The sequence below is a fragment of the Plecotus auritus genome (assembly GCF_963455305.1).
Source record: "Plecotus auritus genome assembly, chromosome: 2".
NCBI classification, from domain to species: domain Eukaryota; kingdom Metazoa; phylum Chordata; class Mammalia; order Chiroptera; family Vespertilionidae; genus Plecotus; species Plecotus auritus.
The window spans coordinates 3,956,564-3,975,892 of NC_137771.1; the positions used below are offsets into that span (position 1 = coordinate 3,956,564).

At 55.4% G+C, this 19,329-nt stretch overlaps 1 protein-coding gene across 21 annotated transcripts in view; it reads left to right on the top strand.

The window, feature by feature from the left end:
• CAMTA1 (calmodulin binding transcription activator 1) overlaps positions 1–19,329 on the top strand; it is a 701,446-nt gene that overhangs the window by 652,410 nt on the left and 29,707 nt on the right. For all 21 annotated transcript variants that reach the window (XM_080656710.1, XM_080656721.1, XM_080656725.1 and 18 more), the window contains 2 exons: positions 16,839–16,990; positions 19,104–19,300. In XM_080656710.1, the coding sequence (XP_080512836.1) occupies positions 16,839–16,990; positions 19,104–19,300 (349 nt within the window). The remainder of the gene's footprint in view (positions 1–16,838; positions 16,991–19,103; positions 19,301–19,329) is intronic.

Sequence of the window (19,329 nt, forward strand, 5' to 3'; positions counted from 1 at the left end):
ATAATTTGCTTAATTTTCTCTTGCCTTATACGCATTGAAAGGAGATCATCACTCAGACTTAAGACGTGTGGAGAGATGAGCCAGCACGTGTGAAGCACGCACTCTACGCCAGTTGCTAAGCAGATTGTAATTAACAATGAAGTGTGGATGTGAGGAAAGTGAAATATGGAAGGAATGTAGCCAGGGCAAACGTTTATAAGCGGTAAGCTGCTGATGCTAAACTTATAGAACGTATTTGTAATGTGGGAAAAGATGGCAAATAGTGGAAATAAGTTTCTCCAAATATATTAACATTTAGCAACTGCCCACATTAACCAGTTAATCTCTATTTTCTTTTCACTTTTCTTCTTCTGCCTGACTTCATCCCCCTCCAGATCTGATCCCACTCTCTTAGCCAGCCTTCCCCTGCCCCCCAACAACGACTCAGCATGAACCCTATTGCTGTCTGGCTATTTGCACCACCCCACACTCGGCTCCAAATTCTACCTCCTTAGTCTCTCAGCCCAACTCAAATCTTACCTCTTTAACGAAGCCTTTCCCTCCCCCGCCCCCCCCCAACCCTCACAGATTGGATTTTCAGCTCTTTGTGTGACAGGGCGGGCACCTAAGCTGTACCCCCTACTGCCCCTCCATAATGAAATCGGGGTGGCGGGGGGGAGTTTCATCAATGCTGTGTCAACAGAGAGATTGTACGTGTGGTGGTACTCTGGATAGAGTGAGGAGAATGGAATGAATTTCTTTAAGCCTGAGACAAACTCGCCTCTGATCCTGCTTGTGCATTCAGTTCAGCCTTGTCTGTCGGTAATGTAGGCACAGACGCCGCAGGCTCTCCCATTGAGGTCAGTTCCAGGTCCCCGGGTGGCTTGGGTTTTCGGTGAAGTGGTCTTGAAGTGGCCCTGGAGCCTTGGCCCGAACCAGTGTGGACTAGCTAGCTGGCGGCCACCTGAATCATCTTTCCTGCGGTCCTAAGACTGGCCCGCGCTCGCTGCCTGAGGATGTGTACAATAGCCGCTGTCCGCTTTCAGATCACATAGTAGGATGAGTGCGAGGGCTGTGTTCCAGATCTGCCACTCACCGAGTGAGAACGCTCAGGTACATCGCCTGCATCTCTGCGTCTCAGCACCGGCCCTGTTTTCTGTTTCTGTTTAATGTATTTTTATTGATTTCAGAGAGGAAAGGAGAGGGAGAGAGAGATAGAAACATCAATGATGAGAATCATTGATCAGCTGCCTCCTGCACGCCCCCCACTGGGGATCGAGCCACAACCCGGGCAGGTGCCCTGACCGGGAATCGAACCGTGACCTCCTGGTTCATAGGTAGGTGGACACTCAACCACTGAGCCACACCCGCTGGGCCCTGCTCTGTTTCTAAACCTGTCAGTAGTGGTTCAGGAAACTGGCTTAGTGGTCAGCACCAGCAGTGGTTAAAATCAAAGTGCATTGCACATGGTGAGGGGAAGGGTGGATCTGGGAAGTTTTTGTCTCGGAGAATGAGTGTGTGTGGAGATCTGTTTCTTTCTGTGGACCACAGTCAAGGGCTGGTGAAAGGCCCCGGCCGGAAAATTCCCACGTTCTCTTTATTATTTTATTATTTTCGTTCATCCTCACCTGAGGATATTTTTTTTCTATTGATTTTTAGAGAAAGGGGGTGGGGGGAGGAGAGAGAGGAAGAAACATCAATGTGAGAGAGACACAGTGATCAGTTGCCTCCCAGACATTTCCCGACCGGGACCAGGGATCCAACCTTCAAACCCGGTACGTGCCCTCCACCCCTAGGTGGGAAGGCTGACGCTCTAACCACTGAGAACGCTGGCCAGGGCCCCAAGTTCTCTTTAAGTCTTAGCGTTCTGTAGGATTCTCTCCTGTGGGATGTGTCCATCAGTCCATTGGGCAGCAGCCGAAGGCCTGAGTTAAGAGACTTCCATAGAATTCAACAGCAGCCGGTCTCCAGCTAGGCCAGGGCTCACTATACCTTTTCCTGGTTTTCTGATTTCTCTGGGTCATCAAAGTATTTCAGATAAGCATGACTGCTTACTTCGACCATAATTTACCCCATGTTCTATAGAGAAATTCTGATGACATTTGTGTACTACCACCAAGGCATGCTTAATGACATTGAATGTTTTTTCGTTTGTGAGTGGAAGCAGAACTTGCCCAATATTTATTTAGCGAAAGGATCTGCATTTCAAATAGTAGATTCACCCGAGACCCCCCTTTTCGCTGTGGCAGAACTCACACTCGGACTGACCTGTGTGCACGAGGGGATTCATGGATCCCATGGAGTCCGGCTCTGGGGCTGCCTTCAGGTGCGGCTGGTTCCAGGTGCTTCAGGGATGTCATCAGGAGCCCTCATTCCCTCTCTTGGCTTGCCTCTCCTCTGTGTCAATTTTATTCTCGGGCCGGGGTTCCCGACGTGGCAGCAAGATGGCCCGCTCAGAACTCTAGGCCTCTCTTTTGCCCTTTTTAGCAAATATCCCTGGGAAAACAGCGCTTTTCCCCAGTAGTTCCAGAAACTGCTCTGTTCTCGTTAGCCCAGCTTGACTCCTGTGTCCAGGCACTTGAACAGGAGGGGGCAGTGCTCTGTTAGCAAGGCCTGGCCCGGAGCCAGGAATTGAGGGCAGCACCCCCTGAACGGGGCACTGGGCCCCCGGAGGACCAGCAAGGCGGCGTGGCCCCGCGGGGAAGGAAAAGGGATGCTGGCAGCGTCCTGCGAGGGAACCAGCACGCCTTCATCGTCCCAGAGAAGGCACCATTCATCCTGAAACCGCAGGCTCACAGGCCTCACTCCATCACTTTACCCTGTGGTCCCACTTTAAACGAGACACCAGAGCCGTCGCCTTCCGGCGAACCTTTCAGTGGGTGCTGGCTAACAGTTCCTGGGCCCACTTTCCAAAAAAATGATTCATGTCCTTAACATTACGCGCTGTGGTTTGGATTCATCAGCAAAGTTATTTAAACATCCATTTGTCTTTTCTAGTAGAAGACACCATCCATTCCACTCCGGCCAGAATCAATGCCCCTGGTATTGGTGTGTGTGTGTGACAGAGAGAGAGAGAGAGAGAGAGAGAGAGAGAGAGAGACGTTTTATCTGACGGAGAAAGCAGGAAGTGCCCAGCCTGCAGTTGACGCTATTCTCACAGCTGTAAGCCAGTTGCCCCCAGATAAACAGTGCAGCAGAGGGCAGGTGGGACCCAGCTAGCCTGAGAACAGAAACCTTTGCAAACCCCTGATCGTCGGTATTTACAGGAGAAAAATAATTAAAATAATGTGTCTATCCACATATCACCTATATACCACGAAACATTAGATAGAATGCAGAACCTATATAATATACAAGTATGCGCTATACACTTAACAAAAGAAATAACGAACGTCACATTTGCATAGTAAATGATGTTGCTAGGATAAAAATAACTATTAAAAAGTGAGGTAAAATAAAAGTGTCTGTAAAATAACCAACCATGGAAACTTCTTGGTGAAGAGTCTTACTTCCTAGGCTGGAACTCAAGCTGGTTCTCTGAAATCACAGAGTCTGGCCCTCTGCCTTTTATAAGGCTAAACCCAAAGACAGTCAGTCATGTAAGTTTCTTGATAACCCTAATATTCCTACTGGTTTTTAAATTTATCTTTATTGTTGAAAGTATTACAGATGCCCCCCCTCCTGCTTTGCTCGTTGACTCTTCCTTATTAGTAATTTTAATTACAACCCTATTTTTATTCCCAGATGGAACAAAGGAAAGAGAGTGAAAAGGGAAGGGGGATATTGGTTACAGAAGTGGTGGCATGTGTCAGTGGTGGTTGAAGTGGAAGCGAGTGAACCATGAGCAGTAATGGCAAGACAGACTGAGAAGGAAGAGAGGAGATGGTGGTGGGAAGAGGAGGGATGGTGGTGGGAAGAGAGGAGATGGTGGTGGGAAGAGATGGCGATCGTGGTGGCAAGAGGAGATGGTGGTGGGAAGAGAGGAGATGGTGGTGGGAAGAGAGGAGATGGTGGTGGGAAGAGAGGAGATGGTGGTGGGAAGAGGAGATGGTGGTGGGAAGAGAGGGGGATCGTGGTGGGAAGAGAGGGGGATCGTGGTGGGAAGAGAGGAGATGGTGGTGGGAAGAGAGGAGATGGTGGTGGGAAGAGAGGAGATGGTGGTGGGAAGAGAGGGGGATGGTGGTGGGAAGAGAGGGGGATGGTGGGAAGAGGAGATGGTGGTGGGAAGAGAGGAGATGGTGGTGGGAAGGGAGGAGATGATAAAGATAATGGTCAAACAGTTTCCCATACTGGTCCCTGGGTGGCATTCACCATTAAATCCACATCACGTTTGGGGGTCTGTGTTGGCTGGAGTGGTACCTGAGCGAATCATGAAGAAGGACATGAAGAAGGACATGAACCAGGACTTTGCTAACTCAGACTGTCTCCCCAAGGCATTCTTTAGGACTAGCCTTAGTTCCTAAACTCTCCTGTGGGAGCATTAGTTACAGGAAATGCTGTCAGAACCCCCCCCCCACACACACACACACACATACGCACACGCACACACAATGTCCAGGTAAGTTAGGAACCTCTACCAGCAAGTGACAGGCACATGAGCACAGTGAGGTCCAGAAAAGTGTCCGTGAAGGAGGGTATGTGAACTCAGCCATGTTTAACACGTTATTTTCAGAACACCTTGGACCAGCATTTGGTTGTTATGGTCCACTGGGCAGCGCCTCTTGGGAAGCTCTGGGAGCGTGCAGTTTGGGGGTGTTGCAGTGGGTGGTCCCCACAAGTTGGCCCTGACCTGAAATCCGTGGGCCTCCCGGGGCTGTGGGTCCCTGAAGATCAGATGTAAGCGTTTCTGGGCACGTTTCTCGGGGGAAGGACTCGCAGCCTCCACCTCTGTGGAGAGCCACGGACAAAGGGTTAGCGCCGTCGGCACGGGCTCTTTCTCACCGGGGCGGCCAGGGCCACGTCTTACATCAGCCGGGCGGTGTCCCTCAGTGCGCGTGGCAGTCACTCGGGGATGCTCACAGGCGACGAAGGGACCACGCTGCACGCAGGGGCCCGGCGGGTCACTTGGTGGTTGTGTTGATTGAAAGACGGGAAAACCGGCAGCTCCTTTCTCTCCGGGAAGAATTGTGGAGAGAGGTCACCTACGCAGGACGCTGCCTTCTTGCTAAACTCCAGACGTTTATTCTCAGACGGAGAGGAGGAAACAGGGCGTTTCGCTGCAGCGAAGAGCCACCTGAAATGCTCGGGGCCGCCGACTTGCGTGGGGTTTGCTTAGTGGTAAACAACTAACACCCCCTGCCCCCCCGCCAAGCGTGGGAAGCTCCTCGTCCCAGAAATGGAAGGCATGCAGCTCACCCACCTTTAGGTTAAGAGACCAGACCGTGCGCTGGTGCTCAGTGGGGAGCGAGCAGCGAAGGACAGCGTGTGTGCCTCCGCGTGTCCGGCTTCCCTGACGGACAGCAGGTCCTCGGCGCGGGGAGGTTGGGCCACAGGGACCGTGGCCGCATGCCTTTGGTGAGGCGGTGCCCTGGTGGCCTTTAATACTCAGTGGCCACCGTCACCTGGAGGTCGGCGTGGCCTTAAGTTCCAGGATGTCGATGTCACCGATGAAACTGCTGGCTTTGTCAGCGAAGTGCAGCCACATCTGAGACTCCCCATCCACCGTGCTGTCCATCGCGTGGCTGAGAAAGGCACATCGTAGAAATGACTGAGGAAGCAGAGTTTGTTCTGCACGGTATCCCTGACCTTGCCCTCGATGAAATTCACATTTCCTATTTCGAACAGATGCAATTAAGTCACTCATTCGGTATGTACGTACTGAGGGCCTACTATGTACTGAGGGCCTACTGTGTGCCAGGCATCCTGCTGGGCCTTGGGAATGTAGTCAGGAACAGAACGGACACAGTCGCTGGCCTCAAAGAGCTGTCGCCGTGTCCCTTTACCTTTGTGTCTGAATGAGGTTCTTGAAATAAAGGCTCGCATCTTTTTTAATTGAATCTTTATTGTTGGAAGCGTTACATATGTCCCCCTCCTTCCCCCATTGAAGGATCGTATCTTACTGGGTGGCTACCACACCTGGCGCTGTCTTGGTCATCGTCACATCCCAGAGCCGTGGCACGGGTGCCGTGCAGTGGTGTCCCAGCAGGGGGCGCCCAGTACACATTCGCAGGGCGAGGCCGTCTGTCCCCGATTCTCTGCGGTTGTTCCCGGAGGATTTTAAGTGGGTTTGTGACGGCTGGGCGCCGCAGACCAACCTGCTGGTGGTTAATTACTGCGCTCTCGCCTCCTGGCGATTCCTGTGCGTCTTATAATACTTTCCGTTTTCCAGGGTCAGGATTTTCATTTCCCATTTCTCTTTATTCTTTATTTTTTAAAAACATTTATATTGATTTCAGAGAGGGAGAGAGCGATAGAGACATCAATGATGAGGGAGCATCATTGATCAGCTGCCTTCTGCACGCCTCCCACTGGGGATGGAGCCCACAACCCGGGCATGTGCCCTGACAGGGAATGGAACCGTGACCTCCTGGTTCCTAGGTCGACGCTGAGCCCCTGAGCCCCGCCGGCCGGGCTGTCTTTATGCATTTAAATGTTCCTCTGTCGCATCTTCGTGTCCAGGTTAGATTGCGGTTCGTCTCCGAGGCTCATTACGTACTTCGAAAGCCCTCCTTCGTCTTAGGGGCAACGTGCTTCTCTGGTCTCCGGCTGCTCCGCTGTGACCACGGGAGAGCCTCAGCTTCTGCTCCTAATGCTCCTGATTTCACGTGTGCTGACGCGTGGAGGCTTTGGGGGAGGGTCTGCCCTTGGAGCCCGCGGCTCTACCACCGTGTGTCCTGGCTGGTTTGGGGTATGGACCCCGCGTCAGCGCCCCCCTCCTTCGCCCGCACACTCAGAAGCCGCAGCTCTACCACCGTGTGTCCTGGCTGGTTTGCGGCTTCGTTGACCATGCCGTTGGCACCGGCACCATTTGGGGTGCTCATCTGTGCCTGGTGCCGTGTCCTGGTCTGGGTGAGCTCCCCAGAAAGCCTGCGTGTCCTCGCAGGGCCGGCTTGCCACTTTCGCCCTCAGACACTCAGGCTCTGGGGGCGAAGATTCAGAGGGACGTCCTTGCCCATGTGCTGGGCTGCCCTGGCACGTCCGCCTCCGGTCGCCGCGAGCTGCCTTAGCAGCAGCCGGTTTTCCCTGCCGTGGCTAAGACTCCGCGCCTGTGAAGACGTAAAACTCACACCGAGGAGAAGAGAGACCCCCATCGCTGCAGGTGAAGGAGATCGAGGGAGAATGGCTGACGGCCGCTCCTGGGGTTGCAGTAGCTGGAGCCGGGCGTCTTGGAGACGTGGAGGATGGCCGTTCTTTCCGAGGCTAAATTTAGCCGCTGCTTTGGAAAATCAGAGTGGTACAGCGTGTGCCCTGTCTCCCGGCCCTCACCCTGCGCCCTGCACTTGGACATCCGGGACGGCTGGCCCGGCAGCAGTAGCGTCGTGCGCTCCGGGGCCCGTTTATTCCGGGAAGGAATTAGGGCCTCCGTTTTCCCCGTCCTCCCGAACTTCCTGAACAATGCAGGAGGCTCCCTCAGCGGCAGCCACAGATCTCTACAGAAAGAGTTCACGTCACGCCGCCTGTCCTCCCGGCGTCTCCTGCCAGCGGCCAAGAGCTGGACAGGGAACGAGAGATGGCTCTCCCTCCCGGTCCACATAGCAACAGGAGGGCACATGTGCACTTGAGCTACAAATAACGCGTTTTAAAATAGCAGGTGGTATTTGGTGATCGCTCCTCCATTCATTTACCTGCCAAGGCAAGGCTTTCTCTCCTGCCCTGGCAGCCAGGCCCGAGGCGGCTCAGCTGGAGCCGCGGCCACAACAGCCCCTCGCGTGTGCAGGTTCTGCCCGTGCGCCCGCCCTCGGAGACGCGTCTGGCATACGTGTCTTTGGTTGGGCACAATACCCAGCCACGTCATGTTTATACAGCAGCCTGCCCTGACTGACTTGGTAAGCACTTTGGTGACTAGTTAGAGGCACTCGTTAAGACGTGTGCCAGACAGTTCGTGTCCGGGAAAAGCAGGCGTGCCGAAAGGCAGCGTCCGTGTCCGCGGTGCGAAGCTCAGTGGGAGAAGGACAGTGACCGCGTGGGGCAAGCCCAGGTGTGTCTGTGAAGAAGTGGGGTGTTCCTCAGCTTTCCTGCCAGTCTCGCACCGACAGTGGTTACGTAACTCCCTTACCTGCGCCCCAAGGAAGTGGCAGGCAGCCAGGTGAACTGACAGCGCGTCTCCCACACTCCCGGGGCACTCCAGTGTGCGTGTTTGTGTTTGCGTGTTTTTTAATGTCTTTTTAAAATATGTGTTTTTATTGATTTCAGAGAGGGAGAGAGAGAGAGAGAGACATCAATGATGAGAGAGAATCATGGATCGGCTGCCTCTTGCACGCCCCACACTGGGGATCGAGCCTGCAACCTGGGCATGTGGCTCTGACCAGGAATCGAACTGTGACCTCCTGGTTCATAGGTCAACGCTCAACCACTGAGCCACTTAATCCTCACCCGAGGGTATGTTTTTTGTTGGTTTTAGATAGAGGAAGGGAGAGAGATAGACAGAAACGTGGATCAGTTGCCTCCGGTATGTAACCCTGACCAGGGATCGAACCTGCAACCTGGGTGTGCGCCCTGACTGGGAATCAGACCTGCAGCCCTTCAGCGCACGGGGTGACGGTCCACCAGCTGAGCCACACCAGCCAGGGCTCCCTGGGGTTCTTCATTTTGACCACCCCCTCCCCCTGGAATAAGCAGTAAAACTGCTCATTGGTGGGGTCCATCCGCACGGCTGCTTGGGGCCCGCGTCCCAGAGGTCGATGACCTCAGCAGTAGATTGGCTTCCAGAAGCTTCACTAGAAAACCCCATCTCTTTCCATTCACCGAGCATGCGTTGATCCCGGGTGCCAGGGAGACAAGGCAGGGCCCCTGCTTTCCACAGGTTCACTCTCCAGAAATGGGACGTGTAGGAAAAGGGCCATCCATACAGCCACTTGCTAAGTGCCTACCAGGACACGAAGCGCGAATTCACGGCCGCTGTGGGGAACATGCCCCCCAGTCCCCCCGAGGTCAGATCCTGCCCCGGTACTTACAAGCGGGGTGGCCTCGGGTAAGTGGCGCGTTTTCTGAGCCTCCGTTTCCTCGACTGTAAAACGAAGAGGAAACGCTCCCTTTCAGAGTTTATCCTGAGGACCAGGAAGAACACGTGTGGAGTGCCTGGCCGCGGTAGATGCTCAGTAGCCGCTATCAATCCTGAGACTGCAGTGAGTGAGTAGCCGCTATCAATCCTGAGTCTGTAGTGAGTGAGAGCCACACTCGGAAGAATAGGAAACTCCCCGGGTGGACTCGGGGGGCGGTTGGCATTACCCAAGGCCCTGACGGTGGGTTTGGAGAACAGCGAGGGATGAGAAAACCCCGAAAAAGGAGCCGGAGGCGGTCAGTAAACAGCACCCCGGGTGCCCTAGCCAGTTTGGCTTGGTGGATAGAGCGTCAGCCTGCAGACGGAAGGGTCCCGGGTTCAAATCCAGTCAAGGGCACATGCCCAGGTTGCAGGCTCCATCCCCAGTGTGGGGGCATGTAGGAGGCAGCTGATCAATGATTCTCCTCACCATTGATTTTTAAAAAAATACATTTTATTGATTTTTTACAGAGAGGAAGGGAGAGGGATAGAGAGTTAGAAACATCGATGAGAGAGAAGCATCGATCAGCTGCCTCCTGCACACTCCCCCCGGGGGATGTGCCTGCAACCAAGTTACATGCCCTTGACCGGAATCGAACCCAGGACCCTTCAGTCCCCAGGCCGACGCTCTATCCACTGAGCCAAACCAGCTAGGGCAGCCATTGATGTTTTTACCTCTCCCTCTCCCTTCCTCTCAGAAATCAGTAAAAATATATATTTTTTAAAAGAGCTCCCCCTGTTCCAGCACAGAGTTTACCTTTTATTTTGTAGGTCAAAGGGGAGGGGCTTATATGTTTTTAAAGTGGATTTTCTGATAACGTCAGCCGTGCGTCACGTTAGACGGCTCCATTCGGCCCTGGGATTAATTAGGTCCCGAGATTTCAGCTGAGTCGTGTGTGATCCAGAGGCACAGTAGGTGCGGCCGAGCCTGGGAGGCCCGGATGGTGGGTGGGTTCCTGGTTGGAGACGTTTTCTTTCAGCTGACGCCCAGACACGTGGGGTTCTCCCCTTTCACAGCAGCAAGTCCCAAACTCCCTAAGTTCAGACCATACCGTGGGTGTCTGACGGGGGGAAATGCTCTCTCTCTCTCTCTCTCTCTCTCTCTCTCTCTCTTTCCCCAAAACTCGGGGATTCCTTAGGAATTTTGAATTGTTAGGTAAATGTTCATTTGGGACATTTTAAAGTGAGTCCCGTGGAGGGTTAGGAGTGTCTATCAAAGAGAAATGAAAAGGTGGGCCCGGCTGCTGTGTTACGGGGCACTGTGTGTGACCCCAAGAGGAGAGGCTGGGACGGGTGAACCCGGCCGAGGAAAGGGCTCTGAAGCCCCACTAGCCATTCACTGCCTCTCGGGTGGGGATGTTTTTCATCTTGATCTTGGTAAGACTGTGAGTGACTCCTGAGCCAGACTGTTGCTGCAAAGCTGTCAGAAGCGTTGACTTTTTGTCTGGGGTGCAGGTGCGTGTGTGTGTGTGTGTGTGTGTACACGCACATCTGGAAGGTTCTGGAAGGAAGGTACAGCTGTCCTGGGATTTGAGTACATGCCCCTAGAAGGCTGGGAAGACCGCATTGCTGTGTTAGATGCAGAGACACCAGGATGAACTCGGGTTTATGTTAACGTGTATACAGATGGTTACAGAAGTAATCATAGGTATGTGTGCATGCATGGGTTACTGTACTTGCATGTACCTCCTTGCTCTGTCCCCTGAGGACACCAGGAGCAGTGACGTCCCCGCAGCATGAGCACAGCCAGTTCCCAGATCTTGGGTCCTAAATGCTCTTTCCAGTTAAAGCACCAGGGCTCCTAGAGGAACAGCTGGTGGTGGCTGGATGGGCCTGGAGCATCCGGCGATGCCAGAAAGTAAGGACGTGCTCAGAACAGAAGGGGAAAGACTGAGGGTGTGGCAGAGGGACCCCTGAGCCAGCCTGAGCGGGCTCCCAGACCCCAAAGCTGGAATACTCCGATCACGAAGACGACTCAGTATTGGAATAGGACCCAAGGTGTGAGATAAACATGCGTGCACGCATACCATGTGCACAAGCGATTGACCACATAGACAGACAGAGGGCAAATCGTCCTTGGAGGACCCCACATAACACGTGTGGGTACTCCCCACCCTCGCGGGGGACATGGGCTCCCTCCCCTGGAGCAGGCGCTGGACCTGGTGACCTGCTTCCGAGGGACAGAGGATGGAAAGAGAAAAGGGGTAACTTGCCCTAACCGGTTTGGCTCGGTGGACAGAGCGTCGGCCTGCGGACTGAAGGGTCCCGGGTTCGATTCCCGTCAAGGGCATGTGCCTTGGTTGCGGGCACATCCCCAGTGGGGGGCGTGCAGGAGGCAGCTGATCGATGTTTCTCTCTCATCGATGTTTCTAACTCTCTATCCCTCTCCCTTCCTCTCTGTAAAAAATCAATAAAAAAATATATTAAAAAAAATAAAAAATAAATAAAAAAAAAGAAAAGGGGTAAGTGGACAGAGCAGCCCCGCACGCAGACAGCGCCTTTGCCGGTGCCGCGTCCGCCGCCGAGCCTCGCACGCCACCCGCTACTCCGTAATGAGCAGAACGCTTCGGCTCGTGACATTCTTCCCCAGAACGCGCGGCTCCGGTCGAATCATTAGGAAACGACAAACGTCAACCCAGGGACAGCTACCAAGCACCCGAGCCGTATTCTTCAAAACGGTCAGCCATGGAAAACGGGGGACCAGGGGGACGCCGTCCCAGAGCAGACGGGGAAGGTAACGTTTGACTGCGACGTGGCGTCCGTGGCCGGGTCCTGGAGCAGAACGAGGACATCGGTGCTCGCCCTCCCGGTGCAGTCCAATCCGAGCCTGTAATTGAGTTACTAGCAGTGATGTGTTGGACAAGTGCACCGAGGTTACGTAAGGCGTTAATAGGAGGGGAAACTGGGTGAAGGTTCACGGGAGCGCTACCTTCTGCAGCTCCCCGCTACAGCTAAAATTATTCCAACCATTTTAAACCCGTCTTCTAAAGGCCCCCTAGGCATGGCTAACAATAACTCGGACTAAAGGGACACTTACCACTAAAGAGGTTGCACACAGTCGTTTATTTCACCCTCACAAACAACAGTAAGATAGATAGTGCTGTCCCCATTTTACAGACGGGGAAGTTGAGGGGCAGAGGGGCCACTATTTTTCCTAAGTCACACGGTGACGGGATAAAACCCAGAGCCCTAGCTCCACTCCAGTGTTCGCCCCACCCTCTCTCAGAGCTGACCAGTCTAAAAACGCTGCTTCCGCCCGGCAGGCGGGGCTCAGCGGCTGAGCGTCGACCTAGGAACCAGGAGGTCACAGTTCGATTCCCGGTCAGGGCACAGGCCTGGGTTGTGGGCTCGATCCCCAGTGGGGAGTGTGCAGGAGGCAGCCGATCCATGATTCTCTGTCATGGATGTTTCTCTCTCTCCCTCTCCGTTCTTCTCTAAAATCAATTTAAAAATATTAAAAAAATAAAAATGCTGCTTTCGCTCGAAGCGGGGGCAGGTTGGACGGGCCCGTGAATCCTGAGCCAGGCTGTTGTGCAGAGCCATCAGAATCATTGACCTTTTGCCTAGGGTGCGTGTGTTTGTGTGTTTGTGTGTGTGTGTGTGTGTGTGTGTGTGTGCGCGCGCGCGCGCACCATGCATCTGGAAGGTACTGGAAGGAATGGCTGTGTGTCAGTTGAAAGTCCTCATTCTCTGAAACTGGGCAGGGAAATGGGCTGCTTTTGAGAAAAGCCAGAGGCACAGGCAGACACCTGGAAAGCGTCCCACAGGTCAGCTGCGAGAAGCACGCGGAGGGAGGCCGTGGTGGGTGCTGGGGGGCAGAGCAGCGCCCGCGGACAGAGTGTGCAGCCCGGCGTGTGGACCGAGCCGTGTGCAGGGGCCTGGCGTGATTTCAGGAGGCGCCGTCTCCTGTGTCCCTGGGAGGGACCAGCTGCTGCTCGACCAGGTGGCTGTTCCACCCTTTAAGCAGCTCCTGGTGGGCAGGTTCACTCTCGGGGAAGGAAGCTTGGTCGTGGCACCGTGCTTCTCGAAACGCGGCCTCGGCGTCACCTGACAACTTGTCAGAAATGCACAGAGGGTGCCCAGGCACCCCACCCCACCCCCAGAGGTGGTGCTGCAGAGTGGAGCCTACACACCTGGCCCTGCCTGCTCTTTAGAGCCGGAGCTCAGAACGTGGCTTACCCAGGGGTGTAGAAAACGGGAGAACCGTGTTCAGCCCGTGTGGTTCAGTGGGTTGGGCACCGTCCTGTGCACCAGGCGATCGCCAGTTTGATTCCCGGTCAGGGCACGTGCCCGGGGTGCGGCCTGATCCCCAGTAGGGAGCGTGCAGGAGACAGCCCACCGATGTTTCTGTCTCATCGGTGTGTCCATCTCTCTCCCTCTCCCTTTCTCTAAAATCCATAAAAACCTGTTTTTTAAGAAACTAGAGAAGCTTTCTGCACAAGCAGCGACTTGCTCTTCGGTGAGACGAGGTGGCCAGCGCTTCCAGGCGAGAACCGAAAGGCAGGCGGCGCCAGGCGGGAGCCCGCGCCAGGAGAGCGGGGCGGCTGTTCCCGTGCTCGGAGACGTAGACGTGCTCCCGCCTCGGGCAGCCTTGTCCCCGCGACGCGTGGAATCCCTCCGAGCGGAGTCACGTGGCCTTTGTTTGAACGTCATGGCGGGAATGGGCCAGATCTCTCAGCCCCGAGGTTATTAATTTGTTTTCTCTCTCTGACCCCCAACATGTTAGTTTAAAACTCCAAGCTCATTCGGGCTGCAGGAGATCCTTGTTGGCCCACAGATGCGGGCAGGGCCGTCGTCACTGATGTGCACGGCGCCCCTCCCAGCCTGTACACAGCAGGTGCCCAGCAAACATCTGTGCGGGAATAAACGAGTCTTTACGTGTCCTTTTCTACGCCAGTGTAATCAGAAAAGGTCTGTCTTCTGAGAAATTGTACTTCCTTTATCCTGTCCTCACACATGTGTACAGGTAAGGCGACGTTCTGAATTTGCTAAGTATTTCACAGTCACGTGTTAATGGTCGTCATGAAGCTGTCAGGCCAGACCAAGCGTCAAGTTGCTGCGTTTGACTTGCCAGGAAGGGAGATGTGAAGGCCGTCCTGGTGTGTGTGCGTGAGCCTTACACGCGGGCAGCTGTGCCCCGCCCCAGGAGAGGGCGCGGGACCACAGACTCTGCCTCTCCCAGCACCCTGGGGCCCGCTGCTTTGTTTCCATGGGAGATGGCTTCTGACGTGACTCATCTCCCCACGCCCCTTTGGAACCCAGAGGCCCCGAGATGCCTTAATGCACGATACCACTTGGTTAGGAGGCAGATAATTGCTCAAGAATCTTCGTGAAGTGCTTCTCAGAGCAGCTTCATCGCGTCCGAGAGCTCCCTGCAGCGTGAGCTGGGGGATGGCGGGGAACACAAGCCCCAGAGCAGAAGCCAGGGACGTCGGTCCGTCTGTCCATGGCAGACACCGAGTCACCGCGTCGGCGTCGGGGCGACTGTGGGACGCTTTGACAGGCGATGCCGGGGGCAGGGCCTGGCCCCGTGATGTCAGGGAGGCTCTGTCTGTCTCTGCAGTGCCCGCACCCGGTGGGGGGAGGGGCGGCGATGACAGGCCAGCGCACGGCAGCGGCGCCAGAACAAAGCCACGCAGATGGACAGGGAGGTGGCCCCTGGCACGGCCGCAGGGCTCCCTCGGGGCTGACCACAGCTCCGAACACGTGCACATGTGCTCACAACACTCACTGAATAGGCGCAGCGTCCGTGGGCTGCCAGAGGGACAGTCGGATGGGGACAGAGGCCTGACCATGTCACGGGGGCGCGGAGCTTCTGCACGTCGGTCCAGAGAGGGGTGGCGGTGTGGCCGGCACCATCGGGAATAAGGGACGGTCCATACAGGTGCCACGAAGGATACGGCCACACTACCAGGACTCGGGCTCTGCCTGGAAGGTGGAACTCGTGGTCTTCAACCAGCTCCACACGCAGGAGCCCTGATCCTGCAACGTTCCTGTTTCCGAACGGGGCAGGGGCTGGCACAAGGAAGGATTCCGGCGCCACCTCTGGGGTCGTCCCGCGTTTGCCGTGGGTGGTCCCGCGTGACGTGGGCCGTGTACAGTCCACCCCACGGGCTGCTTCCCACGGTGACAGCCCCGGAGACGCCCGGCGGCGGGCTCTCACGTCCCGTCCGTCCGCCGTGCGACCCTGCCCCGGAGCCCCTGTCTACCGCGCTGAAAGGAGGAGGGCCTTTTCTCTCGGCGCTGCTCCTGGAAGTCGCTCATTGGAAACTGAATCCGCTCTTGCAAAGTCCTTTTCCTCCTCCTGCTCTTGGGGTGGAGTAAAGTGAAATCCGTTCGCCATCCAGTCTGAACGTTGTCCTGGGAGACGGGGATAGACTGTCCTTTCGCTGTAAGAAAACGTGCCGTTCCCTGGGCTCAGACTCGGATCCGTGAGCCTCTTCTCTTCCCCTAACTTCCCTTCCCGCGTTTCCCACACAGCGGTGAGCCCCGGGTCCTGGAGCCAGGTGGGTTGGTTATCCCCGCGGCCTCAGTTTCCACATCTGAACAGCAGGATAACAGCCGTCCCCACCGCACCTGACCGTTCACATTTCTCTCCAGTAGAATCCGTAAGCCTTAACCACCTGTGTCAGGTCTACAGTCAGGACGGCAAGGAATGCCGGTAAAGTATTTCTTGTCCGGTTTGTTTTCGTGAGCCGGACGGCTGTATTTTGGAAACCGTTATGCCGTGAGCAATAGGAGGGAGACTGTGTTGTCACAGCTGTTGTCAGTGTCCAAGGACATTTAGGTCATGTGTCTGAAGATGCTGACGGCTGGCACGCTTATCTGGGACTTAACCATGTTCTGAGCCTGCACGTATATTAACTCGCTTAATTCTCACAACGTTTTCCCCACCCTGGCTCGTTGTTGGAGGTCGGCCCGGGCACCGAAGGGTCGAGGGTTCATTCCCAGTCAGGGCCACGTGCCTCGGTTGAGGGTTTGCTGCCCACCCTCTGGTTGGGGCGCGAGCAGGAGGCAACTGGTTGATGTGTCTCTCTCGCATCGGTGTTTCTCTCTCTCTCTCTCCCTCTCTCTCTCTCTCTCTCTCTCTCTCTCCCTCTCTCCCTCCCTCCCTCCCTCCCTCCCTTCCTCTCTCTCTCTCTGTCTCTCTCCTATTCCTCCTTCCCTTCTATCTGAAAAGCAATGGAAAAAAATACCTTCTGGTGAGGATTAACAACAACAAAATTTCAATCGTTTTTCCCAGTGTTTGGGTAAAACAGGTGATACCTCAACAACGTGTGTCTGTAGACCTTTCCTCGCTGTTTTAAATGAAGTTGTGCTCATTCCATTTGGCTCAGGGCCCCTCTCCCTGGTCTCTCTAAGGTTTCCACTGGGGAACGGGGTGCCAGGAACCCAAAAGCAGGGCTTTGACAAAAAGGGGTTCTTCTGTTCGAGTAGCTGAGAACTTGGGGCCACGATAGATGCCCCATCTTGTGTGCGGCGTCACACTTGCTGCCACGGGGGACGAACCCGGGCTGGGCGAACTAAGGCTCACAAGTCCCGCCAAACGAGCCTGCGGGGCTGGTTCAGGGATGGAGGCTCCGGCCCTGCGGGCGTGGACAGGCCACGTGCGAGCTGCACTTCTTCCGGCACCAACCCCCTCTTCCTCGTCCCGCCCTAGATAACCAGTTCAGGATGTCCATCCTGGAGCGGCTGGAGCAGATGGAGCGGAGGATGGCGGAAATGACGGGGTCCCAGCAGCACAAGCCGGGGAGCGCAGGAGGCAGCAGCGGCGGGGGCGCCAGCAGCGGGAACGGCGGAAGTCAAGCCCAGGTACCCCCTGTTGTGAGTCGTCTTCGGTTTGGTGTGATGTGTCATTGATCGGGGAGGCAGGCCGTGGCCACAGCCCCTTTGCTGGTGCTGGGTCATTCCTGGCTGAGGCAGAAGTCTGAGGGGCTGCTTCCCGGCCCCGTGCTTCCTCCCTGAGCCTCGGACCCTGTCCCTGGTCTCAGGCCGCACGCCGTTCCCTGCGGGGGAGCGAGGCCTGCGGTGGCTCAGAGCGGCGGGCGCAGGCTTCCGTTAGAATCCAGTTTGCGTTTTGTAGTCTGTCTCTGTCTCAGCTCTCAATACACCACGGCGTCGAATTCAGTTGGTCTCTCCTGAGCCTGTAGACACTCAGGAAGACCAACAGGAAAAGGGCCCGGAGCAACGGTTTCGGTAACTTTTCAGCACAAAACAGCATTCTTCCTTCTGCCGTCTTCCGCGCGCCTGCTCCTCAGTTTCAGGAAGGGTGCGTCCTGCCGCGGCGGGGCCATCGCCACATGCTGCTTTGGGGCCCTGTAGTCTCGAAGGCTTTCTGTACGTTTCATGTAGGGGCTTCACTTCAGGAACCTCCGAGGGAGCTGTCATCTTGCAGGAGACCCCAGAATAAATGCAAAGGGACCGAGTTGCTTCCCTCTGCCACCGAGTCATTGCCTAAACCTCATATAATCCCCCCTCTTCCTCTTCAAAGGGAATGATGATCTTCTTCCAACATTACGTGAAGTGAACACTGTCAGTCTTACGATCCTTGTGGATATCCAGGGTTAGTGGTATTTGTGATAATAGATGAAAGCAAGCCATAATACACCACACCCCAAAAGCTAGCCTCCTTTCCCCCCCGAGTTTTCCTCCTCGGTCTCACCTCCCTTCAGGAATCAGTGGAAAGGGAAAGACGGGGCACGCCTAAGGCTAAGACAGGCTTTTCACCGGCGCCACGAAGGGTTATAAGGAAGCAGTCGTCGTTGACTGTGCTCACGGCTAAAGTGAGAGAGCCCTTGAAATCACTTTCCTGTGGCCCACAAAGTGCATTCAGGGCAGAGGATGTCATTTTACAGTTCGGCCGCTCAGCCACTGTCCTGGTATAACCTGACCCCATGTTAGCTGCTGGCGATCACACGTTCATCGATTTAACTTGGCTTCCGTAAGTATCCGTGTCCACCTGGCGTGATGGAGACGTGGCTGTTTTTGTTGAATGCAAAAAAAACAAAAACAAAGAGTCCCTCTTGCCCTGGCCAGCTTGTTCAGTGGTTAGAGCAGTCGTGGGCAAACTACGGCCCGCGGGCCGGATCCGGCTGTTCTATCCGGTTCTCTTGCTCTCCCCTCCGCTCCTTTACTTTGAATTTATATTAGTTCACACAAACACTCCATCCATGCTTTTGTTCCGGCCCTCCGGTCCAGTTTAAGAACCCATTGTGGCCCTCGAGTCAAAAAGTTTGCCCACCCCTGTGTTAGAGTATCGGCCCTCAGACCAAAGGGCATGTACCTTGGTTGCAGGTCCGGTCGCCGGGCCTGGTCTGGGCACATGTGGAAGGCAACCAATTGATGTGTCTCTTTCACATCGATGTCTCTCTCTCTCTCTCTCTGTCTCACTACCCCTCTCTTCTCTTCGCCCCCTCGTCCCTCCCTTCCACTCTCTCTAAAAAATCAATGGAAAAAATACCCTCGGGTGAAGTGGTTTTTTTTAATCCCTCTTTGTTCACTCCCTGGTGAATCCCCTGTGCTTGTGGGCATGCCCACTACATAGGAAGCAGCTCTGCCTGGACTCTGAATCAAGGTCATTCTACTGCAGGTCAAGGTCACCCAGCTGTGCTTTCAAAGATGCTCTTACAGCTCTAGTGAGATGATACCATTGCCATCACCTGCCGTTTTATCCTCCCAGGCTTTCTTCCCCCAGACTTAAAAACAGTGAGGAGCCACGGCATTTCCAGAGCAGTTGACCTTCCTGGGGCTTGTTGTGGCGGGTTCAAGCCCCAGGCCGAGCTGAGCACCCCCGCGTCTCTGCCTCACGGCGTCTCTCCTTCTCAGCCTGTGGTTCCGGCGCGCGATGCCAATCAGGGAGCTCTGGACGCGGACCGGCCGGGGGCCTCCGAGCCTCACGTGCGCTTCCCCTGCGCTCTCCCTGCAGTGCGCTCCGGGCCCCGGGACGCTGGGCAGCTGCTTCGAGAGCCGCGTCGTCGTCGTGTGCGAGAAGATGATGAGCCGGGCCTGCTGGGCGAAGTCCAAGCACCTGATCCACTCGAAGACGTTCCGCGGGATGACGCTCCTGCACCTGGCGGCCGCCCAGGGCTACGCCACCCTCATCCAGACCCTCATCAAGTGGCGGTGAGGCCGGGCGCCCCCAACACACGCGT